Source organism: Amphiprion ocellaris, chromosome 10 (genome assembly GCF_022539595.1).
Source record: "Amphiprion ocellaris isolate individual 3 ecotype Okinawa chromosome 10, ASM2253959v1, whole genome shotgun sequence".
NCBI classification, from domain to species: Eukaryota; Metazoa; Chordata; class Actinopteri; family Pomacentridae; genus Amphiprion; species Amphiprion ocellaris.
In genome coordinates, this window is record NC_072775.1 from 1,744,016 (window position 1) to 1,766,404 (window position 22,389).

Below are 22,389 nucleotides of genomic sequence, written 5' to 3' on the forward strand. Positions count from 1 at the left end.
TTTCCAGTGACTCCGAGAACTCATTGTTTTCTCTGAATGGGGCAGTGAAACACATGCATATTTGTCGTAAAAATACAATCATGCATTTTGATTCTATAACTGATTTATTACAAATCTTCTGGAAATATCTGGGTCAAAAACATACATACAACAATGCTCCTTTGGCCACTTTTACCCCAATGAGGCGCTTTTGGTTGCCATCCACCAGCTTGTGGTTGTGTCTTTGACCGACAAAATTCCTGCATTTCAACTAAATTTGATGTCTTTTTGACACAGATTTGATTTTTCATCACATTCCACAGGTTCTCAATTGGATTTAAGTCAGAACTTTTGGGAAGATCAGCCTAAAACCCTAATTCTAGCCTGATTTATCCATTTCTTCACCACTTCTGGTGTGTTTTTTGGTCATCGTCTTGTTGGAACACACACCTTAGTCCAAGAACAGAACTTCTGTAATCCTCTTTCTTCATTATTCCATTTATTTTGTGTAATTAGAATTAATAAAGTATCTATCTATAGTCTATCTATAATCTATCTATCTGTAGTCTATCGATCTATAGTCTGTTTATCTATCTATAGACTATCTATAGTCTATCTATAATCTATCTATCTGTAGTCTATCTACCTATAGTCTGTTTATCTATCTATAGACTATCGATCTATAGTCTATTTATAGTCTATCTATCGTCTATCTATAGTCTATCTATCTATAGTCTATCTCTATATCTATTATCTATCTATAGTCTAACTATAATCTATTTATAGTCTATTGTCTATCTATAGTCTATCTATAATGTAATCTATAGTCTATCTATAAATCAATAATCAATCGTCTATCTACCTGTCTACCTATAGTCTATCTATAGTTATCTTTCTATAAATAAATGTTTGGCAAAAAATGGCATAAGTCCCTCCTTAAATGCACCAGTATAAGTTACACATAGAGGTAATATTTAAGGAAATAATGGAAATCTGATTTTATTATATTTTCCTAGAGTTAAAAGTGTGCTTTTATTTTGAAATAAAGTTGGCCTACAGCTGGTCTTTTTCTGATATTTTCGTCCAACTTGACACAGCAACTTTCCAAATCGGAAACCAGTTAAAGGAATGAGAAAAAAGTTGGGTGGTTCCACTTTCTCTTGCTCCCCATGCAGAGGATTTATTCAGCCAATGCATCAGTCAAGCGAACAGGTTCACTTTGCATCACAGAAAGAGACCAGAGATTCCGGTAAATTACTCCGATTGACACTTTATTCTTCACAGCATTATTCTGTCTGCAACAATCAGCTACATAAGCTCGGAACAATATGAAAAAATAACCTCATGAGAAGCTTCTGAGCCCAACCTAGCGTGTTTCAGTCACAGGATTAATTCAGAAATCACCAGTCCAGATTGCTTCGATTTGCCCGTGACCAGTCGCACTAGCATTATCCATACAGGCCATTAATAAGAAGAATAAAAAAAGAACATATGACAAAACGTAAGAGCTGGAAAATACAGTTTGTTTGCAATTTTACAACAATATACAGAAAAGGGAAGTGAGTCAGGCCGTGCCTTCACTTCAATCACTGAACAGTACTCTGCATGGATCAGTTAAATGAAATGATTGACTTTTGTTTAACTCCACACATCATGAGTTAAAAAAACAAAACAACACACACCCAAATACACAACAGAACTAGATAAGCCTCCTGTGCGTCTCTAAAAGGCTGAAATCATCACCGTAGATCTGTTACGATGAAGAGACGACAGGAAAGATGATTGCTCTGCGGCGCCTCCTGCTGTTCGCCGTGATGAACGTACTTTTGTATTCGCTGTTTCCATCCACTGGTCAGCTGCCAGGAACGCCGCTGTGTTTTATGTGCATCGGCTTGCAGAGAGAAAAGAAAACATCTACAATATATTTATATATTCATATATTACTAAAAAAAAAGCTGTAACTTTTAAATCAATCTTGAATAGTCGTTCTTCAGAATATTACTTAAATATATAATATTTAGACAGACCCATCATAAATTCTTCATCATTCAAAGAGCTTTTGTGTTAGTGGTTCTCTGGGGGGGAACTTCTTCAGGTATGGCACAGTGATCTCTATCCAAACATGTCAAATCTGCCTCTAGGAAGGGACAGAATACACGACAGGGACTGAGAATAAATCTGGTCTAGCCTCACTCATCGTCTCTCTGACTGTCCAGGAATCCCTTCATTTCCCGTCCGCCCTCCTCCTTCATTGAGACTTGGCACTGCAGATCTGGAAAACACGCTCCCACCTCGTCTCTCAGTGTCCGCTAGCAGCTACTCTGTTTCTAGGTTTTTGTGTTTTGGAAATGAGGAACTAAATCAGGACGCTGTGAAATCTCCAGTGGATGAGAAGCTACAGGACAACTGACCAGCGGTGGAGACGTGGAGCAGAGTCACATGTTGCTTCTGTCTTTGCTGGGCGAGGGCTTTGAAGGATCCTTGGAGGCAGCCTTCCCGTTGGACGAGGCGGTCGTCTCGGTGGCGGCAGCAGCAGCAGAGGAGGCGGCGGCGGTTGCAACGGAGCGCTTGGCTTGCTCCTCGCTGCGGGCCTCCGGGCTGGGCTGGGCGGGAGGAGGCTGCTCGGCCGGCGGCTGGACGGTCAGTTCCTGCTGCAGCTTGTGGCTCTGCAGGAGGCGGAGCTGGACGCGGAGCTCCAGGATGGCTTCCTGCTCCTCGTGGATGGCCTGGTTCAGGTGGGTGTTTTTGTTCTGCGGGGAAACAAAACGAAGACAGAGCAGTCGGACCTCATCTTACTTTAAGAAGAAAGTAAAATTTAGGATAGAATAGAATAGAATAGAATAGAATAGAATAGAATAGAATAGAATAGAATAGAATAGAATAGAATAGAATAACTTTATTGTCTGTTCCAAGTAAAAACAGAAATTCATCTTTTATAACGGCTGTAAGACAAAAATTATAAACCACACTCAAACATTTAAAACACCCTCACACATTAAAAACACAGTACAATAAATAAAGGCAAGTAAAGCACATAAAAACACTAGAAACACAGTGCAGTCTATTTGGTGTTATTAAGAGCAGCTATTGCAGAGGGGATGAAAGGTTTTCTGTAAATGTTTTTCCTGGTCAGTGGGGTTCTGTAGCAGCAGAGAGTTTATCTACAGAGCACCGTTCAAGTGTTGTTGTTCTCATGTTTTTGGCATTTTGTGTTTAGTTTTTGTCTCGCTTGTGTTGTCTTTTTTTGTCGTTTTGTTTCCCCCTCTCTCATTTTTTTGTCTTGTCATTTTTTTGTCCACTTTTTGTCACTTTGTGTCTCATATTTGTAATATTTCGTCTTGCTTTTGTTGGGTTTTTTTACCTTTTGTCATCTGACTTTTGTTGTTTGTCTAATGTTTTTGTCATTTTGTGTTTCTTTTTTGTCTCATTAGTGTTTTATGTTTATGATTTTCTGTTTCGCTTTAATAGTTGTTTTTTTTGTCTCGCTTGTGTCATTTGTCCACTTTTGTCACTTTGTGTCTCATTTTTGTAATATTTCGTCTTGTTTTTGTTGTTTTTTACCTTTTGTCATCTGACTTTTGTTGTTTGTCTCATGTTTTTGTCATTTTGTGTTCTTTTTTGTCTCGCTTGTGTTGCTTTTCCTGTCATTTTGATTCTCCCCTTTGTCATTTTTGTCTCGTTTGTGTCATTTGAATAAATTTTAGTCCAATTTTATTTTTTTTTTACATTTGTCCACTTTTTAGCAGCGTTGTACCTTTTTTGTCTCATTTTTTACATTTAGCTTTTTGCTTTTGTCGTTTTGTGTCTCGTTTTTGTAATATTTTGTCTGACTTTTGTCATTTTGATCATTAAGTAAATACTCTATGGTTCAGTTCCAGATGACTAAATGTTGTGTTCCTTTGTAGACACTCTGTGATCTGGAAGTTGTAATGTGGAAATGATGAACTGAGGCTGAATGTTGCTGAATTGAATTTATTTTTCTAAAGAAATTACAGGTTGCTCTCTTAGATTGTTGATTATTCAAAGGTCTTGATAAGTTTGCTGTTACACCACCCAAACTGAAATAATCTGCCAAGTGAGATCAACAGTGTCTTTTAAATCCTGTCATAAAAGCATTCTTTTATTGAAAGGCCGTTATAAATGTTCCATTATGACCCCTTCTTTGTTTTATGATGTAACTGTATTTATGATCTTTGTTTTTATGTCCTCTGGCTGCGTTTATGATTATTTATTGGTCTTATTAGTCTTGTAAGTTTCCATTTAGCACTTTGTAACTATTAAAAAAGGTGTTATACAAGTTAATTTTTATAATACTTCTATATTATAAGGCTCCAGAGCAGTGTGTTCTACTGGTAGATTTTACTCTCTTCCAGGTATAAACTGTTTCCTACACTACAGGGAGGAGTTCACAAACCAGTGCGTAGTGAATGTTTTCTCACCTCCAGTTCCTCATTTTGCTTCTGCAGATCTTCCAGTATCATCTGCAGCTCTTCCTCATCCTCGCTCTCGCTTTCGCTGTCTGATGAGTATTCCTCCGTCTCGCTGCGACCCTGCTGCCGGCTGAAACAGAGCACTGTTGGCTGAGGTCTGCACTTCATGTCAAACATTATTATTACAGCATATTTAACTCTCTTACCTCTGGATGTCTGCGATTTCCGCCCGCAGTCTCTCGATTTCTTCCTTCTCTGTAGCGATTTGTCTGCGTAGCACCTGCTCCAGAGAGATCAGCTCCTCCTGCTCCGTCAGGATCTCGTTTTCCTAGCAGAAGCATACGTTTAAAATGAGCGTTTTCCAGACACTGTTCTGGTGTCTCATCAGTGTGTTTATCTAAATGACTCACCTGAGCCAAGAGAAGGTTAATGACTTCCTCCTCATTCTCATTCATTTCTTCTTTAGAAACATCTTCCTTTGACAGGCTCGCTATCTCCTGGGCTATTTTACTCTCACACTCCTAAAACACACAGAGGAAATAAACAGAGCAGTTTATGTTTATCTGAAAGGGACAGTTGACTTTATTGCAAGTAGCTTGTATGAGGTACTTCATGCTGTAAAACCCACTATTGCAAAAATACAAAATCAGTTTCATGTTTTTATATATATACACACACACACACACACACACACACACACACACACACACACACACACACACACACACACACACACACACACACACACACACACACACACACACACACATTAACTCCTGTTTATACTCATGTGGCAGTTATTTAGGGACATACAGCTAAAACTAATGCAACAGATCCCACTTTAATGAAGGGTATAACTTTTAGACAGGTGCTAATTCATGTTTTTGTGGTGCTACTGTGTCATTCAGGGGGATGTTTCTGTTATTTAGCTTCCTGTCATTGATAGAAATTGATAGACAAAGTAGAAGTTCCAAGACAAAGCTGACAGCTTACCTGACGTTTGGCTTCCCTCAGTTTGCGTTTGAGGGCAGTCAGGATTCTTTGAACCTCCCAGAGTCGCTCCTCTTTAGACAAATCCTTCACTCCTGCCTGCAGGTCTCTGTGCAGGCAGTTCAGTAGAAACTCCTAAACACAAACACATTTATATTAGAGGCTGAACTTTACTTGATGTGGACGAGATTAAAGAGAGTGCAGGAGCCAAACACTGGACAGTTTCCAAAGGCACAAAACATTTAGTCATCTGGAACTGAATAAAATAGTATTTTAGTTTATGATCAAAGCGACAAAAGTCAAACAAAAAAAAAGACAAAATACAACAAAAACAAGGAAAATATTACAAAAACGAGACACAAAAGTGAGAAACAAAATGACAAAAAAAATGAGATGAATGACACCAAAGAGACAAAAAATCTGACAAAAAAGTTACAAAGCGACAAAAAAAATGGACAAACGACAAAAACAAGACAAGAAATTGCAAATGAGACAAAAAAAATGACAAACGCGAGAAACAAAACAAAAACGTAGACGAACAACACAAACGAGGCAAAAAAACACAAAATGATACAAACAATACACAACAAAAGCAAAATGCAAAGTGAGAAAAATTACACAAAAAACACAAGCAAGACAAAAAGGAAACACAAAAATACAAAAACGAGAAAACAACAAAAACATGAAACAAATGACAAAGGTCAGACAAAAAAAAAAACAACAAAAACAAGACAAAATATGTTGAACCAAAACAAGTTCCTCATCGTTCTTTTTCAGGGCTGCATCCTAAGAGTAGTGCTACTAAAGACGTTTATGATTGGTTTAAACCAGGGGTGTCCAACATGAGGCCCACGGGCCAAAAGCGGTCCTCCAGATGGTTCAATCCAGCCCTCAGAGTGTAAAAATTCCAGAGAAGACATTAACTGCAGATTGTAAATTAGTGAAACTATAAATTTAAAATCATTTACAGACAATGACAAGTTGCTTTGATCATAAAGTAAAATACTAGATTGTTCATTGTTCTTTTGTCATTTTGTGTCTCATTTTTGCAATATTTTGTCTTGTTTTTGTTTTGTCGTTTGTCTCAAATTTTTGTCGTTTTGTTTCCTTTTTCTTTCGCTTGTGTTTTTGTCTTATTTTTGTCATTTTGTGTTTTGCTTTATTCACTGTTTTGTGCATCGTTTTGTGGCATTTTTTTGTCTCCCTTGTGTTGTTTGTCCATTTTTTTGCTGCTTTGTAACTTTTTTGTTTAATTTTTGGCTCTTATTTGTTTTGTTTCATGTCGTTTGTCTCATTTTTGTCATTTTGTGTCTCATTTTTGTCATATTTTGTCTTGTTTTTGTTGCTTTTTGCCTTTTTTGTCTGACTTTTATCGTTTGTCTCATGTTTTTGTTATTTTGTTTTTGTTGTTTTGTGTTTCCTTTTTGTGTCACTTGTGTTTTTTCTCATTTTTGTCATTTTGTGTTTTGCTTTATTCATTGTTTTGTGTGTCATTTTAGTTGTTTTGTTTCACGCTTCTGTCATTTTTTGTCTCGTTTGTGTCATTTGTGTAATTTTTTTGTCTCGTTTATCAATTTTTTTATCCCTTCGTAATGTTTTTGTTAATTTTTTTGTCTCTTCTTTTAGTTTCGTGTTGTTTGTCTCATTTTTTGTCATTTTGTTTCTTGCTTTTGTCATTTTGTGTCTCATTGTTGTAATATTTTGTCGTGTTTTTTAAAGTAAAATACTGTATCAATCAGGTCCAGACACCTGTGACTAAATGTTATGTTCCTTTGTAGTCACTGTGTGATCTGGAAGTTGTAATGTGGAAATGATAAACTGAGGCTAAATGTTGAAAATGAATTTATTTTTCTTCAGAAATTTCAGGTTGTTCATGAGTTTGACAGCCCTGCTTTAAATCCTGCATGAAATGTCAAATGTAACAATTAATCACTAAACTGAAGCATTTATATGTCTGCCTTTTTCATACACTGCAGCAGGCAGATGTAAAAAACTGAGATCCTCACGTTTAAGAGGTTGAAAGCAACAAGTATTCGGCATTTCTGTTCTGTTTAACACTAAAACGGATGTGTTAGCTGAACCCACCTGTCGTCGGATCTCCTCCTTGATGCTCTCCTGGGTCTCGGGCAGAGCCGGCATCGTCGCCATGTTGGACCAGCGAAGCGGCCGCACCACCTGCTTCAGGATCACGCCTCCGAACAGCTCCCTCACGTGGGTGAAGAACATGTAAAGAACACGATTCCCAATCTGGAATGACGGTAAACTGATCAGCAGAGGACGACAGCAGAAAGCAGGAAATCTGTTCAAACTGCATCCAGCCTTCAAATGATTCTCTGTGTTCTGTTTTTTCTGCACTGAGTTGAATCTGCACAACAAAAATCCCTGCATATTTCCTCAGCCTGATTAAACTGACCCCGGACTCCGCTCATTAACTGAACCAAGTGTTTATTTAACAGTGCTGTGGCTCCTGCTGCTGTTGGTTCAGAATAAGTGGAGCAGCCACAAAGACGTCCCCAGCGGGAATAAATTAGCTGCACTAAACTGGGCCAGGGTCTCACACATGAACCGACTGCTTGATCCAATAAAAACTCAGTTGGCTTGTTGCTAAGGGGAGGTTTCTTATCTTTTAGGTACATTAGGGCCCGAGCCAAAGCCCCACATTTCTGTTTGATGCTTAGTCTGCCTTTCCAATTAGCCTCCAGTTCTCTTACTCAGCTTCATCTCCCGTCTCTGACCTGTATGGTTGGGTTGAGGACGATGGAGATGTTCTGAATGTTCATCTTGGTCTCGGCCTCCCTGGCAATGACGTGGTCCATGTGCGTTACGAGCCAGGACAGGAGGAGTCGGCTCTCCGGCGGCACTTCGCCCAGCAGCCTCTGGAACTCCGTCACCTTCTCGGCTTCCACCTGCCGACCGCAGGCGTCCTCGAACCTCTGGGCCACATCTCGGCCCAGCAGGTTCTCCGGCAGCTCGCGGAGGTACTGCTTCAGCAGGCTGGCCACTGTGTGGGGGTCATACTCCTCCAGGCAGGGACACTCCTCTCGGTCGTATGCTGCCTTCAGCTCGTCCACCTTCGACTTCATACCTGACAGAGGCGAAACAAATAACAGGATAATTTCCACCACAATTCATCTTCAAATTGACTGATATTTTTTTAAACTGGTGAATACAGATTTGGTTTACCAAGTGTAAAATCTACGGCCATAGGGAATATTACTTTGGGAGTTTTTGAGTGTGGTCATGTCCATGTCTGCGTTGTTTGAAGTGCAGTAATTTGAGATTTAATGTAACTAGAGTCCTGAAATTTTGCAGGATCATTGCTATGTACATATGGTCTCTAACACTCCTGTTGTCTTCATTTACAGGCACCAAAAAATATTGTTTCCTTGTCTGAAAAAAATCCAAAAATTCTGCAAAAAAATTCCCCAAATTTCTGAAAAATTGCAAAACCTTCAGGAAGAAAATTCCAATAATTCCTTAAAAGTTTCCCTTGAAAGTTTTATTTTTAAAAAAATCCCCCAAATTTGGCAAGAAACTTCTTGTAAATATTTTCAAAAAATGAGTACAAATCTTCCCAAAAAATCCTAAAAATATCTAAAATGATTCCATATATATCAGTAAAATTTTTAATATTTTCTTTAAGAACATTCACATTAAAAACTAAGAAATCACCCAAAATCCAGCAAATTTTACTGGATTTTGGTTGATTTTTTTGGTGAATGTTCTTAAAGAAATATTTTTAACATTTATTTTTTTCCACCAAAAAATGTTCAAAGTTTTCCCAAAAATGTTGAAAATGTGGACATCAGAAGTTTCACTGTGAAATTATTTTTTTTCCCCCACATTTTCAAACTTTAAAACGGCTCAATTTTGACCCGCAGGACGAAACGAGGGTTAATGCTACAATCCTGCTTTGATAGAAAAAAATTAAACCAGTTTTATGATGGTGCAAATTTGGTTAAAAATTGGCCACTTTTTTTTTCTACTTCTCTGATATTCCAACAAACATGATTGTTTTTCTGTGATTGGCACCAATATAAGCTTAAAAATGTAGAGCATTGAGCCAGTTAGGCAGATATTTTATGAGAAAAAGTATGTTTTTTTGCATTTATGACCAATATTAGGCCAATCATTGAGCACATATGATAGGTGACACCACTCCAATAGTGTCCCAACTGGAAGAAGAAAATGACGACATAATCGACATGATCCCACCCTTCTCTCTAAATTACAACATCTGTGGCCACAAATTTAACACGTTATTCCTAATGACATACACTACCGTTCAAAAGTTTGGGGTCACTTAAAAATGTCTATGTTTGAAAGAAAAGCATTTTTTTTTCAATGAAGATAACATTAAATAAATGATTTAAAAAATGCTAAAAGTGGGAGTTTTCATGGAAAACATGGAATTGTCTGGGAATTGTCCAAACCTCGGAACAGTAGTGTATATTTTTGGAGTATTTTTACTATATTTTGACTATATTTTTTTACTATATTTTGACTATATTTTTACGATGTTTTATGAGGTTTTTACTGTATTTTTACTGTATGTTTTACCATATTTTTAATATATTCTTACTGTATTTTTAGTTTTGAGATTTTTACTGTATTATTATTATATTTTTACTGTATTTGTACTATGTTTTACTATATTTATACTGTATTTTTACTTTATTTTTCTATGTTTTTACTGTATTTTTACTTTATTTTTAAAATATTTTTACTATATTTTTTCTATATTTTTACTGTATTTTTACTGTATTTATCCTGTATTTTACTCTATTTTATTACACTACTGTTCAAAAGTTTGGGATCACTTAGAAATGCCCTTATATTTGAAAGAAAAGCATTTTTTTCCCATGAAGATAACATGAAATGAATGATAAATCCAGTGTAGACATTGTTAATGTGGTAAATGACTATTGTAGCTGGAAACAGCTGATTTTTAATGGAATATCTCCATAGGGGTACAGAGGAACATTTCCAGCAACTAGGGCTGCAACTAACGATTATTTTAATAAACGATTAATCGGCCGATTATTTTTTTCGATTAATCGATGAATCGGATTTTAAAAAAACAACACATTTTTAATTTCCGCCGCTTTATTCAGAAAGAGAAGACTTGGACTGACAGAGCAAATAAGATCATTGTAGCGAAGCCTTTGTCTTCAACCGTCGACAGAGGCCTCATATCAGTGACCATCATGCTGAGGATGCTCTCAGTCAGGACAGATGCTTGCTGTGGTGGACATGATGTCTTTCTCATCATGAAGCCTGTCATTGTTTGCTGTTCATGAAATGAGAAAGATAGTATGAGTATGTATTACAGCACAATTTACAACAACTCAGTAATTATCTTGTTTTATTTGCAGTATTAGGTTAAGGCAAGTATGTAGTCCAAAGAGCAAAACACAAAGCACACACACACACACACACACACACACACACACACACACACACATACACTCACGTACACAGGTACACACGTGCCCTATCACTGTCATTAATCAGCTAACAAACAAACACTAGCATCAGGAGAGCTACCAGAGAGACTAACGTTACGTTTCCTCACTGTAAAACAGAACAAACGTAGGATAATGTAGTGACTTACCTGCTGTTGAGCTCCTTCATCCTGATCAGAGACTCCAACGTGTTTCCGTTTCAGGTGCTGCATCATCATCGTGGTGCTCCCGTACATCATGTCACTTTTGTAAAGCTTGCATGTTACGCATGTTTTTTGTTTTGTGAAGCGTGAAATGCTGCCAAACTTTTGAGGATTTCGGTCTAACCGTTTTCTCCGTGTCGGTCATGTTTCGTTGAAATTACTCTGAATTCACTTTCGCTTTGCCACCACCTCGCTGTGTTCAACTCGCTCTACAGGTGGAGTTATTTTAAAAAAAAAAAAACTTTATTTCCGTCAGCCAGCATTGACAAAGCTCTGCAGGTGAAGTAGACGCTCCACGACATGGCGAGTGACGCACCAATCGACACAACGAATCGATAATGAAATTCGTTGCCAACGCTTTTAATAATCGATTATCGATTTTATCGATTCGTTGTTGCAGCCCTACCAGCAACCATCACTCCTGTGTTCTAATGCTACATTGTGTTAGATAATGGTGTTGAAAGGCTCATTGATGATTAGAAAACCCTTGTGCAGTTATGTTAGCACATGAATAAAAGTGGGAGTTTTCATGGAGAACAAGAAATCGAATGGAAATAAAATCAACAACATGTTTGATACCTGAAACCCGGTAGATGCCTTCACACTTCATCCCATAATTTTCAATGTAGTCCACACACTCTCTGAAGATGGCCGGCAGCTGGATGCCATCATACAGAGCTGTTCTCTTCACAGCTTCACCCAGAGGGGCTCCAAAGATGGGCCTGAAGGTCGGGGTCTCCACCGGGACCGGCTCTGCCTCGGTGGTCGGCTTCTTTTTCTTCTTTTTCTCCTTCCACTGTTTCACCACGTCGGCAGCCGTCAGGTCCTTTGACTTCTTGTCCTTGCCTTTGTCCTCCTTGGGGCCCTTCTCCTTCACCTTAAAGTCCTTTTCCTTCTTCTTGGAAAAGCTCGGCTTCTTGAACACATGGATTCCCTTGGAGCGCTTCATTTTGGACGGGCTCTCCGCTTCATCGGCCGAACTGTCCTCCTGGAAGGCAGCGTATCCTTCCGCTGCAAAAGTAAAGAGTAAAAAAAGAAGGGTTAGATCTGAGGGGAGAAACACTCTTTTTTTTCCTCCTCCTACCACCACGACAGAACTATGATAGCAGTGGGATAGAAACAGGAAGAGATGTGTGAGCGAGAGAAGATAGCAGAGGAGGGGGAGAATGGGGACTCAGAAAAGAGGTCAGCCACCGATTTAGCATAGCTCCCACTGCACCTTACACCTCTCCCCTCCAGAACAGTTTAAACATTTTTCCTCAGAGCAAACGGTTAGTTAGTTAGCGGCCTCTTCTCAGTTCAAATATCTGCTCTGGGTTTCCCCCAGAATGAACCCAGTATATCACACCTTCACCACGCTCTATGGGTGTGCCCTCAAACTGTCCATCACTTCCTCTCTCCCACTGTGCCCTGCCGTACAAGCTAAATACAGACATGGAAAAATCATGATACAGGACGGGCAATAGTGAAAAACATCCCGAGCAGAGGAACATTTCTCACCACGGCAAGCTGCGACACCCAACACGACGGAAAAGTTGAAAATGTCTCTCTTATCCAAGAGCTAATATTGATGAGACCTTCAGTTACAGCAGTGTTCAGTGAACTACATGACCTGCATCTACAGTTTTCCTTTTGTCAACAAATACAATGAAAATAGTATTTCCGTCCTGGGCCAAAAAGCTACAAAAACAAAGCTTAAGAAATCTTATCCCTGGCTCAGATAAAACACATTCTTCACATGCTGCCCGTTTCTCAGTTAGTGCTCGTTTCCATGTGAACCATAAGTGAACAGTTTGTGTGCAAGGCTGCCAAACCAGGCACAACCAGGTACTGAAGTGTCTGGCACTAGTGCTGGAAACGCAGCGCCTTTCCACCCACGTCGACCCAATGGCAAGAAACAACATTTGTCCGGGAGGGTGAGGGTCCTCTTGGGCGAGCCCCTCTCAGCTGCCCAGATCCTGGACTGTTGAGAGGGGCTTGTGATTGGAGGATTCTGGTAGACCTGGACCAAAAGCTCTGCTTCCCACCTGAGATTGCATCCACCACCCTGTGACCAGACCTGGTGCTATAATCAGTTTTGCTTAGGCACGTCTACATCATCGAGCTCACAGCGCCCTGGGAGAGCTCAGTACAGGAGACCTATGAGCGCAAGAAGTTGAGGTATGTGGAGCTCGGTTTGCAGCCGAGTGTGAAGCGGCGGGGATGTGGATCAGCACCTCCAAGTCAGTAACCATGGTTCTCTGCAGGAAACTGGTGGATTATTCCCTCTAGGTTTGGGGGGAGTAGCTTCCCCATGCAAAGGAGTTCAAGTATCTCGGGATTTTGTTCACGAGTGATGGGAAAATGGAGCGTGAGATGGACAGGTGGATTGGTGCAACGACAGCAGTAATTCAGACGTTGTATCGAACCGTCGTGATGACGAGGGAGCTGAGTCTCAAGGAGAAGCTCTCAGTTTACCATCCATGTTCCAACTCTCAGCTATGGTCATGAGCTCTGGGTAGTAGCTGAAAGAATGAGATCGTGGATACAAGCGGCTGAAATGAGCTTCCTCTGTAGGGTGTCTGGGCTCAGCCTTAGAGATAAGGGGGAGAAGCTCAGACATCCAGAGGGAGCTCAGAGTAGAGCTGCTGATCCTTCACCTCTAAAGCTGAGGTGGTTTGGACATCTGATTCAGATCCTCCAGGGAGACTTCCTTCGGAGGCTTTCTGAACACGTCCGCCTGGGAGGAGACCCCGGGGTAGACCCAGAACCTACTGAAGCGTTGCTGGGTGGAGGGATATCTGGAATGACCTGCTTCGTCTGCTGCCTCCATGACCCAACCCCGGATAAGAGGAAGAAAATGAATGGATGGGTGGATGGATGGATCTACTTTGCTAGCTAACAATAGAACGTTATACCTTACATATGTCCACATGTCAGTATAAATCCCTGTACTAATGAAGATGACACACACCATCTTTGTTTTATGGTCTTTTAGGAAGTTGTACCAGAGACAGCCGCAAAGTCGGTGAAAACAAGCCCAAGGAGCACTGAACAGAAAATATTGTAAGAAAAATAAGAGAGAATCAAGGTGGCACTGAAAACAGTATAACTGTAACTGACTGGTATGTATAGTGTGATAACTGGATTACTGGATTTAGTAACAGTACTACATTGCAATACTGTGTTCCCACAACACTGATTACAACTAAATGGTTAAATTGTTAGTACAGTTTATTATTAGTGTGAAACACAGCACAAGGAAGCATTAAATGATGATAATTACCCGGTCAAGAGTGGTAAACTCTGTCCATTCTCAGCATTGTCTAATTTTACTACAAGAAACATTTTCCCACACTCCAGTACAGTGTTTGGATATATTTGTTTGTTTTTAAGTCACTAAGGCCATGAAGTGACCTTGTGCTGAGAAATGCTTCTTTAAAGGTCAGTAATAAACCTTAGTAGCCAAATATTTACAGTGAACGCAACATGACTTTGCTTCTACTCCAACCGGGCATTTGTGCAACATAACATTACCCCTTACATCCCATGCTTTCAATCTTTACTCTGAACTGTAAAGAACAAATGACAAGAGTTATTTTCTTACTCCTTTTCTCCTTCTTCTTGAACTTGTTCTTCTTCTTGCTGTGCTCTTTGTCGTCGTCTGACACGTAGGCGTCAGGAGGCTCATGGTGATGTCCATCGTGAGGCGGCGATGGTTCGCCGGTGCGATATAAACCGGGGAACTTGGTGGGGCTGATTTCCTCAGAGCTGGGGGTGCGGGCCACCCCCCCGGGGTGCTCAGCCCTGCGCTGCTCTGCAGGGCTGCTGCTGGGGGGCAGGAAGCACTCAGTCATGGCTGCTCGGGCCTGATCACTCCTCTGACTGGCACATCACCTCTCCATCACACCTGAACAAATCAAAGATATAGATCCAACATAAATAACCAGAAAGCGTGATCCAGTTTGTGCAGTCTTTAATGATTTCTTCTGGACCATCCAGATATCTCAAGTATCTGGGACGGTTCTACTTTCTGTATTAACAACGGAACGTGGAGAGGCAGCTTTCAGTTTTAAACGCAGCACTTATGTGTAACTAACAAACTCTTCAGACAAAGATAAAAAAAACTTTCTACTAAATCTTTATGCAAAGTAGGTCTTAACTAACTTTTAGACTTTTTGATTAATCAGTTAGTTGTTTGGCAAATAAAATGTAAGAAAATTGTGAAAAAATATTCATCGGTGTTTCCCAGAGTCCAAGCTGACATCCTCAAACGTCCTGTTTAGTCAAAAACACAAATATATTTAATTTACAGAAACCAGAAAATGTTCAAATCTAAGAACCTGGACTCAGAAAACTTAGATTCAACTGATTAATCAATAATCAAAAAATGATGATTCAATTAACATTTGACAAAGAAATGCTTAAACATTTTCAAAAGGGTAAAAAAAAGCAAGAACAGAATCAGAAAACAGTCAAATTTTAGAGGCTGGAACAAGAATTTAGCCTTTTTCCCCACATAATTTAACAGTTGACAACTACTTGATTGATAAAGTAATTATTGCTGCTCTGATGCATTGCATAACAGTATATGTTACTTTCTGTAAAATATCACATTATAACAACTCAGATGTACTTCAACACAGTATCAATGAGCTCAAAACGAAGCTCAACCGTTGTCATGAAAGTATGTGCACCACCAAAAGGAAATCTAAACAGGACATGTTTCAGTTAAAATATGATAAACATACTTTTTCAGATAACTTTTCATTTTTTACTCTTCCTATTTCATCAGCTGTGAAACACATTATCTCCAATCTAGACTAAGATTCACAGTCCTTAACTGATCTACTGACCTGAAAAATCAAATATTTTGTACACCAGAATGTTAAAAGCACAACGAAACGAGCTGTAACCCTTCCCCGTGTTGTCTTCTTCATTTGTTCCTGAATATGACTGCAACAGTCACGTCCACCCACCAGATGGGGCTCTGTCATTCAAACGATCACATCCTGCCTCCAACATGTCAATCCTAACATCCACTGACAGCACAAACAAAACTACAGTCCACCTCATTAGTAGCAGGAAGTACAGTCATAGAAAAAACTATCAGACCACCTTTATTTTCTTCAATTTCTTGTTCATTTCAATGCCTGGTACCACTAAAGGTTTATTACATGAAGAATATAATGAACACGACATAAAATGCAGCTGATTCCATAATACTTTGTCCTCTGTGACATGCTTCAGCTTCATTGTATCCCAGGGTCTATAAGAGGACATTTCATGTCATCAGCAGAATATGAAAAAACCTAGAGTGGTTTCCTGCTGACATTCAAGCCGTAGCACAACTCAGAAGCTGCCAGCTCTCAGATAATGCCTAAAACTAAAGAATTACTTGAAGCTACAAAGAACGCCACCTGGACACTGCTGGAAATTAACATGACTGAGAGACAGGTAGTGAAAAAACTGAAGATCTCCAAGAGAGCCGTTCATTACACCAAGGAAAAACAAGCCCAACATGGTTCTACCAAGCTGCTAGCTGGTCAGGAAACATCTTTCTACCCACCAGATGGCCGTCACTCATCCGTTCCTGTCAGGAATCGTCCTCAGACCTCTAGGGACCTTAAAAATGAGTGAACACTGTGGAGAAATGGGACTTGTTCAGCAAGGACAGTTGGAAAGCGACTTGTTGAAGCTGGTCTGAAGTCACACAGAGCAGGAAGAAGCCCTTCATCAAGGAAAGGCAGAGGAAAGCCTGGTTACTCTTTGCAAACGCTAAATGGAGAACCACAAGTCCAGAAACAAAGCAAGTTAGTTAGAATTAGTGCAACAGGAATGGGCTGCTGTGACAGCAGAACAATGTCAGAAGCTGGTGGAGAACATCCAAGACGCATGACTGCATTCATCAGAAACAATGGTTATGAATCAGTACTAACTCCTGTTTGGATCATGTGACTAAAACAGACAGAAAAGAAAACATGGAATCCTAAAAGCTGTTTTTGTCAGAACAATGCCATAGATATTGATGGAAGAACTGAAGGGATTTTGGTTATTATCAAGAAAACCATGGAAAATGTCTGATATCTGCTCTGAAATTAAAGTCTTAATAGCTGTTTCTGTTGTTATCATTATATTTGTCCAAACAACTGTACCTTTAGTTGTACCAGGCATTTTTTCCATGACTATGATTTATCTGAAACTCATCTGTGATTAATAATGAGCTGGATGTTCAGACAATCATCTAAAACAGCAGTATAGCATTGTTGATGGTGAATTAGGCACAAAAAGGAACTCCTGAGCAGCTGTACATGTTTTAGGAAGTAGATAAATGGATGTACCCAACTATTCACAGTAATATGTTCCTTAACTTGACAGCAGACTGATCATCTCCTGTTGATATTGGAAGCAAGTCAGTTGTGATGTATTTTACGGTTTCTCGCTGCAGAACTGAGATTAAAAATGTAATAAATGACTGAAACCTACAGCCACATGTTCACTAACGTTGTCCTAATTGAATTCTGGTCTCAAAACTGTTAATGAAGCCTGTCTGACATCTTAATCTTCCTTCGCTTTGGGCAGATTAATCTCACCATTTTCTTGCCCTATCCTGGTTTCACGAGGAAGCTAATGCAACACAGCTACTCACATATCATCAGCTTGCCGTGAAAACACTTAGGTTAAGTTCTATACCGTTATGTTTATGGATATTTGCTTTAAATTTGCCATAAAGTGGAGCTCTCGTCTGAATGGAGGGGCCCATATGCTAACGTTAGTTTAGCTAGCCTGCTAAGCTAGCTGGTTAGCCTGCATATCCGCCTCGATAAAAGCCTCCGGTTCGTCCACACAAAACCAACTTCAAATACATAGTTAGCTACAGATGCTAAACTCTATTTTGCAACCGCTGTACTGTCGTTGAACGAGCAAAACACAAAAGACAAGAAACTTTACCAAGCAGGATCCCGTTCGGACAATTTCGGAGTACAGCTTCCGGCTGTCTGTATACTAAATAAACCTCTCTGCGCCTGCGCCTGGAGCACAAGTGCACCATGGGAAGTGTAGTTGACGCCGCTTCAGTGCCTGTTTTGGAGTTTTTACCACAAATATATAGTCTTTGTCAATGTTCCCTCTAATTTTTCATGAGTCTGAGCAAACACACAAACTCCCTGAGCGTTCCTTGGACCACTGTGAGCAACATCAGACGTGTGCACTGTGGTCACACCAGCATCACATCCATTCAAGTTACATGGTTCATTAAAAGAATCAAATTACAGCATTTACATTTCTGTTAAAACACTTTGTCAACAGGAGCCAGTTGAAGGCTGCAGTGATTTTAGTGACACTACAATGTATAAGAGTGAAGTTACTGAATATTTGTCTCTCTTTACTGTTGCAGTGGTTTTGCAAATTGCAGACGGACCCTGTTCAGTCCATAGACACCAATGTTATTCCTGTAGCTTGAAAGACAGTTACTTTTGATAAAACTGGGCTTGTAGCACATTGTCTGCCTTGCAACAATGGGAAAGAGGCACCGTTTATGTTTTGACAACCTATATCTAATGAGTTATTGATGCTGGAAGTCCGAATCTGTGAATATCTTTCCAACTTTATTGAACTTGGGGCCACTACCACCTAAGGAGTGATATATTTAATTCTGAAAAAAGCATTTAGCCATACTTAAAGCTTTAAGTGCTTTATTAACACAGAACTAAAAATTTTGTATTGTTTTATGATCACAGGTTCTGTCTGAAAAGAGGTGGCATCATTTTAAACAGTGAAATCAAACTAACAAAATGTAATGACCAACCAGTGAGCAATACTGGATTCTGCAAAAATATAAACAACTTTTTTAAAAATCTAAATCTTATCTTAACACAGTTAATGTATTAACTTATTTTTGTGTGTATGCATGTATTTATTGATTTATTTAGTACTGTTAACATATCAGAGTTCTGAGTGAATTTTTCATAAGATAGGCAAAGGCCATTTATTGATTACATATAGGCTGTTAAATGTTTATTAAAAACTAAAAAGCATTAAAAAAAAAAAACAACTTAGGCATTTATTGAGTCACTAAAATACTGTAGAGTACAGACCACAACAGCATGATTCTAAGCATCCTCTGGTAAATGAACAACCAGATACTGATGTCTCTCACCATATGGACTTCAGGAGATGATTAGATGATGATAAACTGTGACCTACTGGTTGGGTTCTCTCTGTTCTCATGTTTCTTACATGTTTGTCCCCTGACAGCCGGGTCCTAATGTTTTTTGAGCAACACACCATACTATGACATTTTTACAATGAGGGTTCTACTATGGAACCAGTTTGACATGTTCAGGTGTTCTTTGTGTGAAAACTCAGAGATTTCAGGGATCAGAAGGTGGTTTTCAACTTTCTTTGTTAACTTTCTGCTTCAACTTTAAACTAAATTTCCTTCACTAAGCCAGCCCTCTGGACTTCCAGTAAGTTGTGCTCCTATTGGCTGTCCAGGTGGCTGCTTGGTGTTATCAGGAACACCTGAGCAGCTCAGTGTCTTCCTGCTTTATTTAGCTGCAGACAAACATTTCCTCTGTTTCTCTTCACCAGTGAACCGGGTTTGGCTCCATTGCTTTAGTTTGTTCTTTAGACGTTGGCTTGCAGCTTCCAGCAGTAAAATTGTCTTTAATGTGTTTCTTGGTGTGTTTTAGGGCTTTGTACTGGATAGTTGTCTTGGTAAATGTGGTTCTTTAGCCACAGTTAGCACATGGTGCTACTGTGTGCAGTGATTAGTGGATTTGGTGCAGCTGAGTTGTGTCTTTATCTTGGCTGTAGTGAGTCTTTAGAGGTTTCTGGTCAGACACATTCTGTATTCTTGTTTGAGAACCAACGTTTGTTGTCCAGAAGGTAAGAGTTCCTGTCCTGATTCTCTGTTCTCAGAGGTTCTCTGGTAGGCTGCAGGAGACTTTAGCATTTGGGTTGTGCTAGTTTGGTTTTTGTACGGTTTCATTTGGACGACTATCTTGAGGCCCCTCCATGTGGTTTAGTGAGGTTTTCTGTAACGGTTCTACAAAGCAACCTGCAGCAGAAGAGACTTTGAGAGTTTTTAGGAAGTTCTGGAGACCAGACTTTAGAGCAGCAGAAACATTTGTCAGCAGTTTGAGCAGGAGAAGGTGAGCTTCAGAGTAGAAATGAGACAGAAACCTTCTTGACCCGTGTGGTGAGGTCCTGTACCAAGAGTTTGAGCAGGTTGTGAAGAGTCTGTAGTTCTTTGGTCTGAAAGCACAAGAAGAGTCGACTCATTAAAGGAGAAAACAGGAGATATTGTTGGTTCTTCTGTCGCTCTGCAGTTTCCAGTTTCCTTAGACTGAATATCAAGTTTATATTTTAAATGATTTCCCATGTGAGCCCAAGAAGACTTCAATAAACTCCCTCCATCCCCTGGACACAACACATTTTATTACCATGTTAAATCTTTTTTTTGTTTAATGTTTTTGAGTTTTAATCATAGTTTTAGCATAGTTTTTTTTTCTCTTTGCTTGTTTAGTTTTTTCATCTGTGTAAAAGGTGCTAAACAAATAAAGTTGAATTGATAAACTGAATAATTGACTAACTCATGATTGTGACAACAGAAGTATTTTCATTGTGATTTAAGGGTTTATTTCATTTTTAAGGTTGGGGTTAAAATCTTGACCGAAAAAGAAGATTAAAGAAATAAACTACATAAAAAGCAATTAAATCAAAGGGAAAAAATTTTAACACAATAAAACTTTTAAAAAGGTTTATTATTTAAAAAGTATTTTTTGAGTGTTTAATTATCAAAAATATTTTATCTGTAATTTTGAATATTTGTATTTAATTTCATAGTTACATGTATTGTATCTTGTTTAATTATCTAATTGAATATTTTGTCTGTTTAATAGAATTTAATTGTATTTAATGTTTAACTATATTAAACAGATAAAATATTGAATTAGATAATTAAACAAGATACAATACATGTAATTATGAAATAAAACAAAATTGATTTTTTTTTCTTTCCCAATATTTAATTTTTCGATTAAATCTTTAAGGTATTTCTTTTTAAATGTTTTGCCACCTTTTAATGTTTAATTTTCTTTTTAAATGCTTCATTGTATTTTCTGTTTAATTACTATTTGACGTTTTATTGTCTTTAAGATGTAATTTTCTAATTAAACATTTAATTTTGTAATTAAATGTTTTGTGTTCTTTTAAATGTTTAATGCTCTTCTTGTTTAATTGTATTCTTTGAATGTTTAATTATCGGAAATATTTTATCTGTAATTTTTAATATTTGTATTTGAAAAATTCTGTTTAATTTCATAGTTACATGTATTGTATCTTGTTGAATTATCTCATTCCATATTTTGTCTGTTTAATATAGTTAAACATTAAATACAATTAAATTCTATTAAACAGACAAAATATGGAATGAGATAATTCAACAAGATACAATACATGTAACTATGAAATTAAACAGAATTTTTCAAATACAAATATTAAAAATTACAGATAAAATATTTCCGATAATTAAACATTCAAAGAATACAATTAAACAAGAAGAGCATTAAACATTTAAAAGCACACAAAACATTTAATTACAAAATTAAATGTTTAAAGAGCCAGAACGGCATCTGTATAGCTCAACGCATTAAGCAGGTGACCCATGTACAGAGACTGGTCCCTGACGCAGCGGCCCGGGTTCGATTCCCACTCGCGGCTCTTTGCTGCATGTCCTTCCCCAACTCTTCTCCCCTGTTTCCTGTCTTTCTCTCACTGTACCTGTGAAAATAAAGCCAAAAAATATCTTTTAAAAAAAGACAAAACATTTAATTACAGAATTAAATATTTCATTAGAAAATTACATCTTAAAGACAATAAAACTTCAAATAGGAATTAAACAGAAAATACAATGAAGCACTTAAAAAGAAAATTAAAAATTAAAAGGTGGTAAAACATTTAAAAAGAAAAACCTTAAAGATTTAATCGAAAAATTAAATATTGGGAAAGAAAAAAAAATTTCAAACAAGCCAATAAAACATTTGAAAAAACAAACATTAAAAAGACAAAACATTTCAAAATCAAATCAGACATTAGAAAAGAATAAAAGGTGAGAAAAAAGCAAAACTAAACATTTAAGAAGAATCAAACTAAAGACAAAACATTTGAAAAGACACCAGTTAGAATTTAGAAGATCAAATTAAACAGAAGAAACAATAAAACGATCAAAAAGAGCAAAAACAGATAAAGTCTTAAAGCGTTTTCTAGTCTGAAACGAAAACATCAAGTTGTTTCTTCAAACATTTCCTCTTTCTATGTTCTTGGTTTGATTGTGGACAG

General features: G+C 38.2%; 1 protein-coding gene across 5 annotated transcripts; it reads right to left on the reverse strand.

The window, feature by feature from the left end:
* Window positions 1-1,229: 1,229 nt before the first annotated feature.
* On the reverse strand, window positions 1,230-18,127 carry ralbp1 (ralA binding protein 1). Of its 5 annotated transcripts, XM_055014290.1 has the most exons (12): window positions 17,998-18,072; window positions 16,616-16,689; window positions 14,654-14,956; window positions 11,647-12,078; window positions 8,135-8,484; window positions 7,485-7,646; window positions 5,403-5,534; window positions 4,820-4,930; window positions 4,616-4,737; window positions 4,419-4,539; window positions 2,391-2,729; window positions 1,230-1,870 (listed from the first exon to the last, which is right to left on the reverse strand). In XM_055014290.1, exons 3-11 carry the CDS (start codon window positions 14,901-14,903, stop codon window positions 2,415-2,417), a joined length of 1,995 nt encoding a protein of 664 aa, XP_054870265.1. In that variant the 5' UTR covers window positions 14,904-14,956; window positions 16,616-16,689; window positions 17,998-18,072; the 3' UTR covers window positions 1,230-1,870; window positions 2,391-2,414. The 5 variants fall into 5 exon arrangements, with proteins under 5 accessions (XP_054870265.1, XP_054870263.1, XP_054870264.1 ...); XM_055014288.1 differs by having other exon boundaries at window positions 1,230-2,729; XM_055014289.1 differs by having other exon boundaries at window positions 1,230-2,729; window positions 16,616-16,777; window positions 17,998-18,035.
* Between the last annotated feature and the right edge of the window lie 4,262 nt (window positions 18,128-22,389).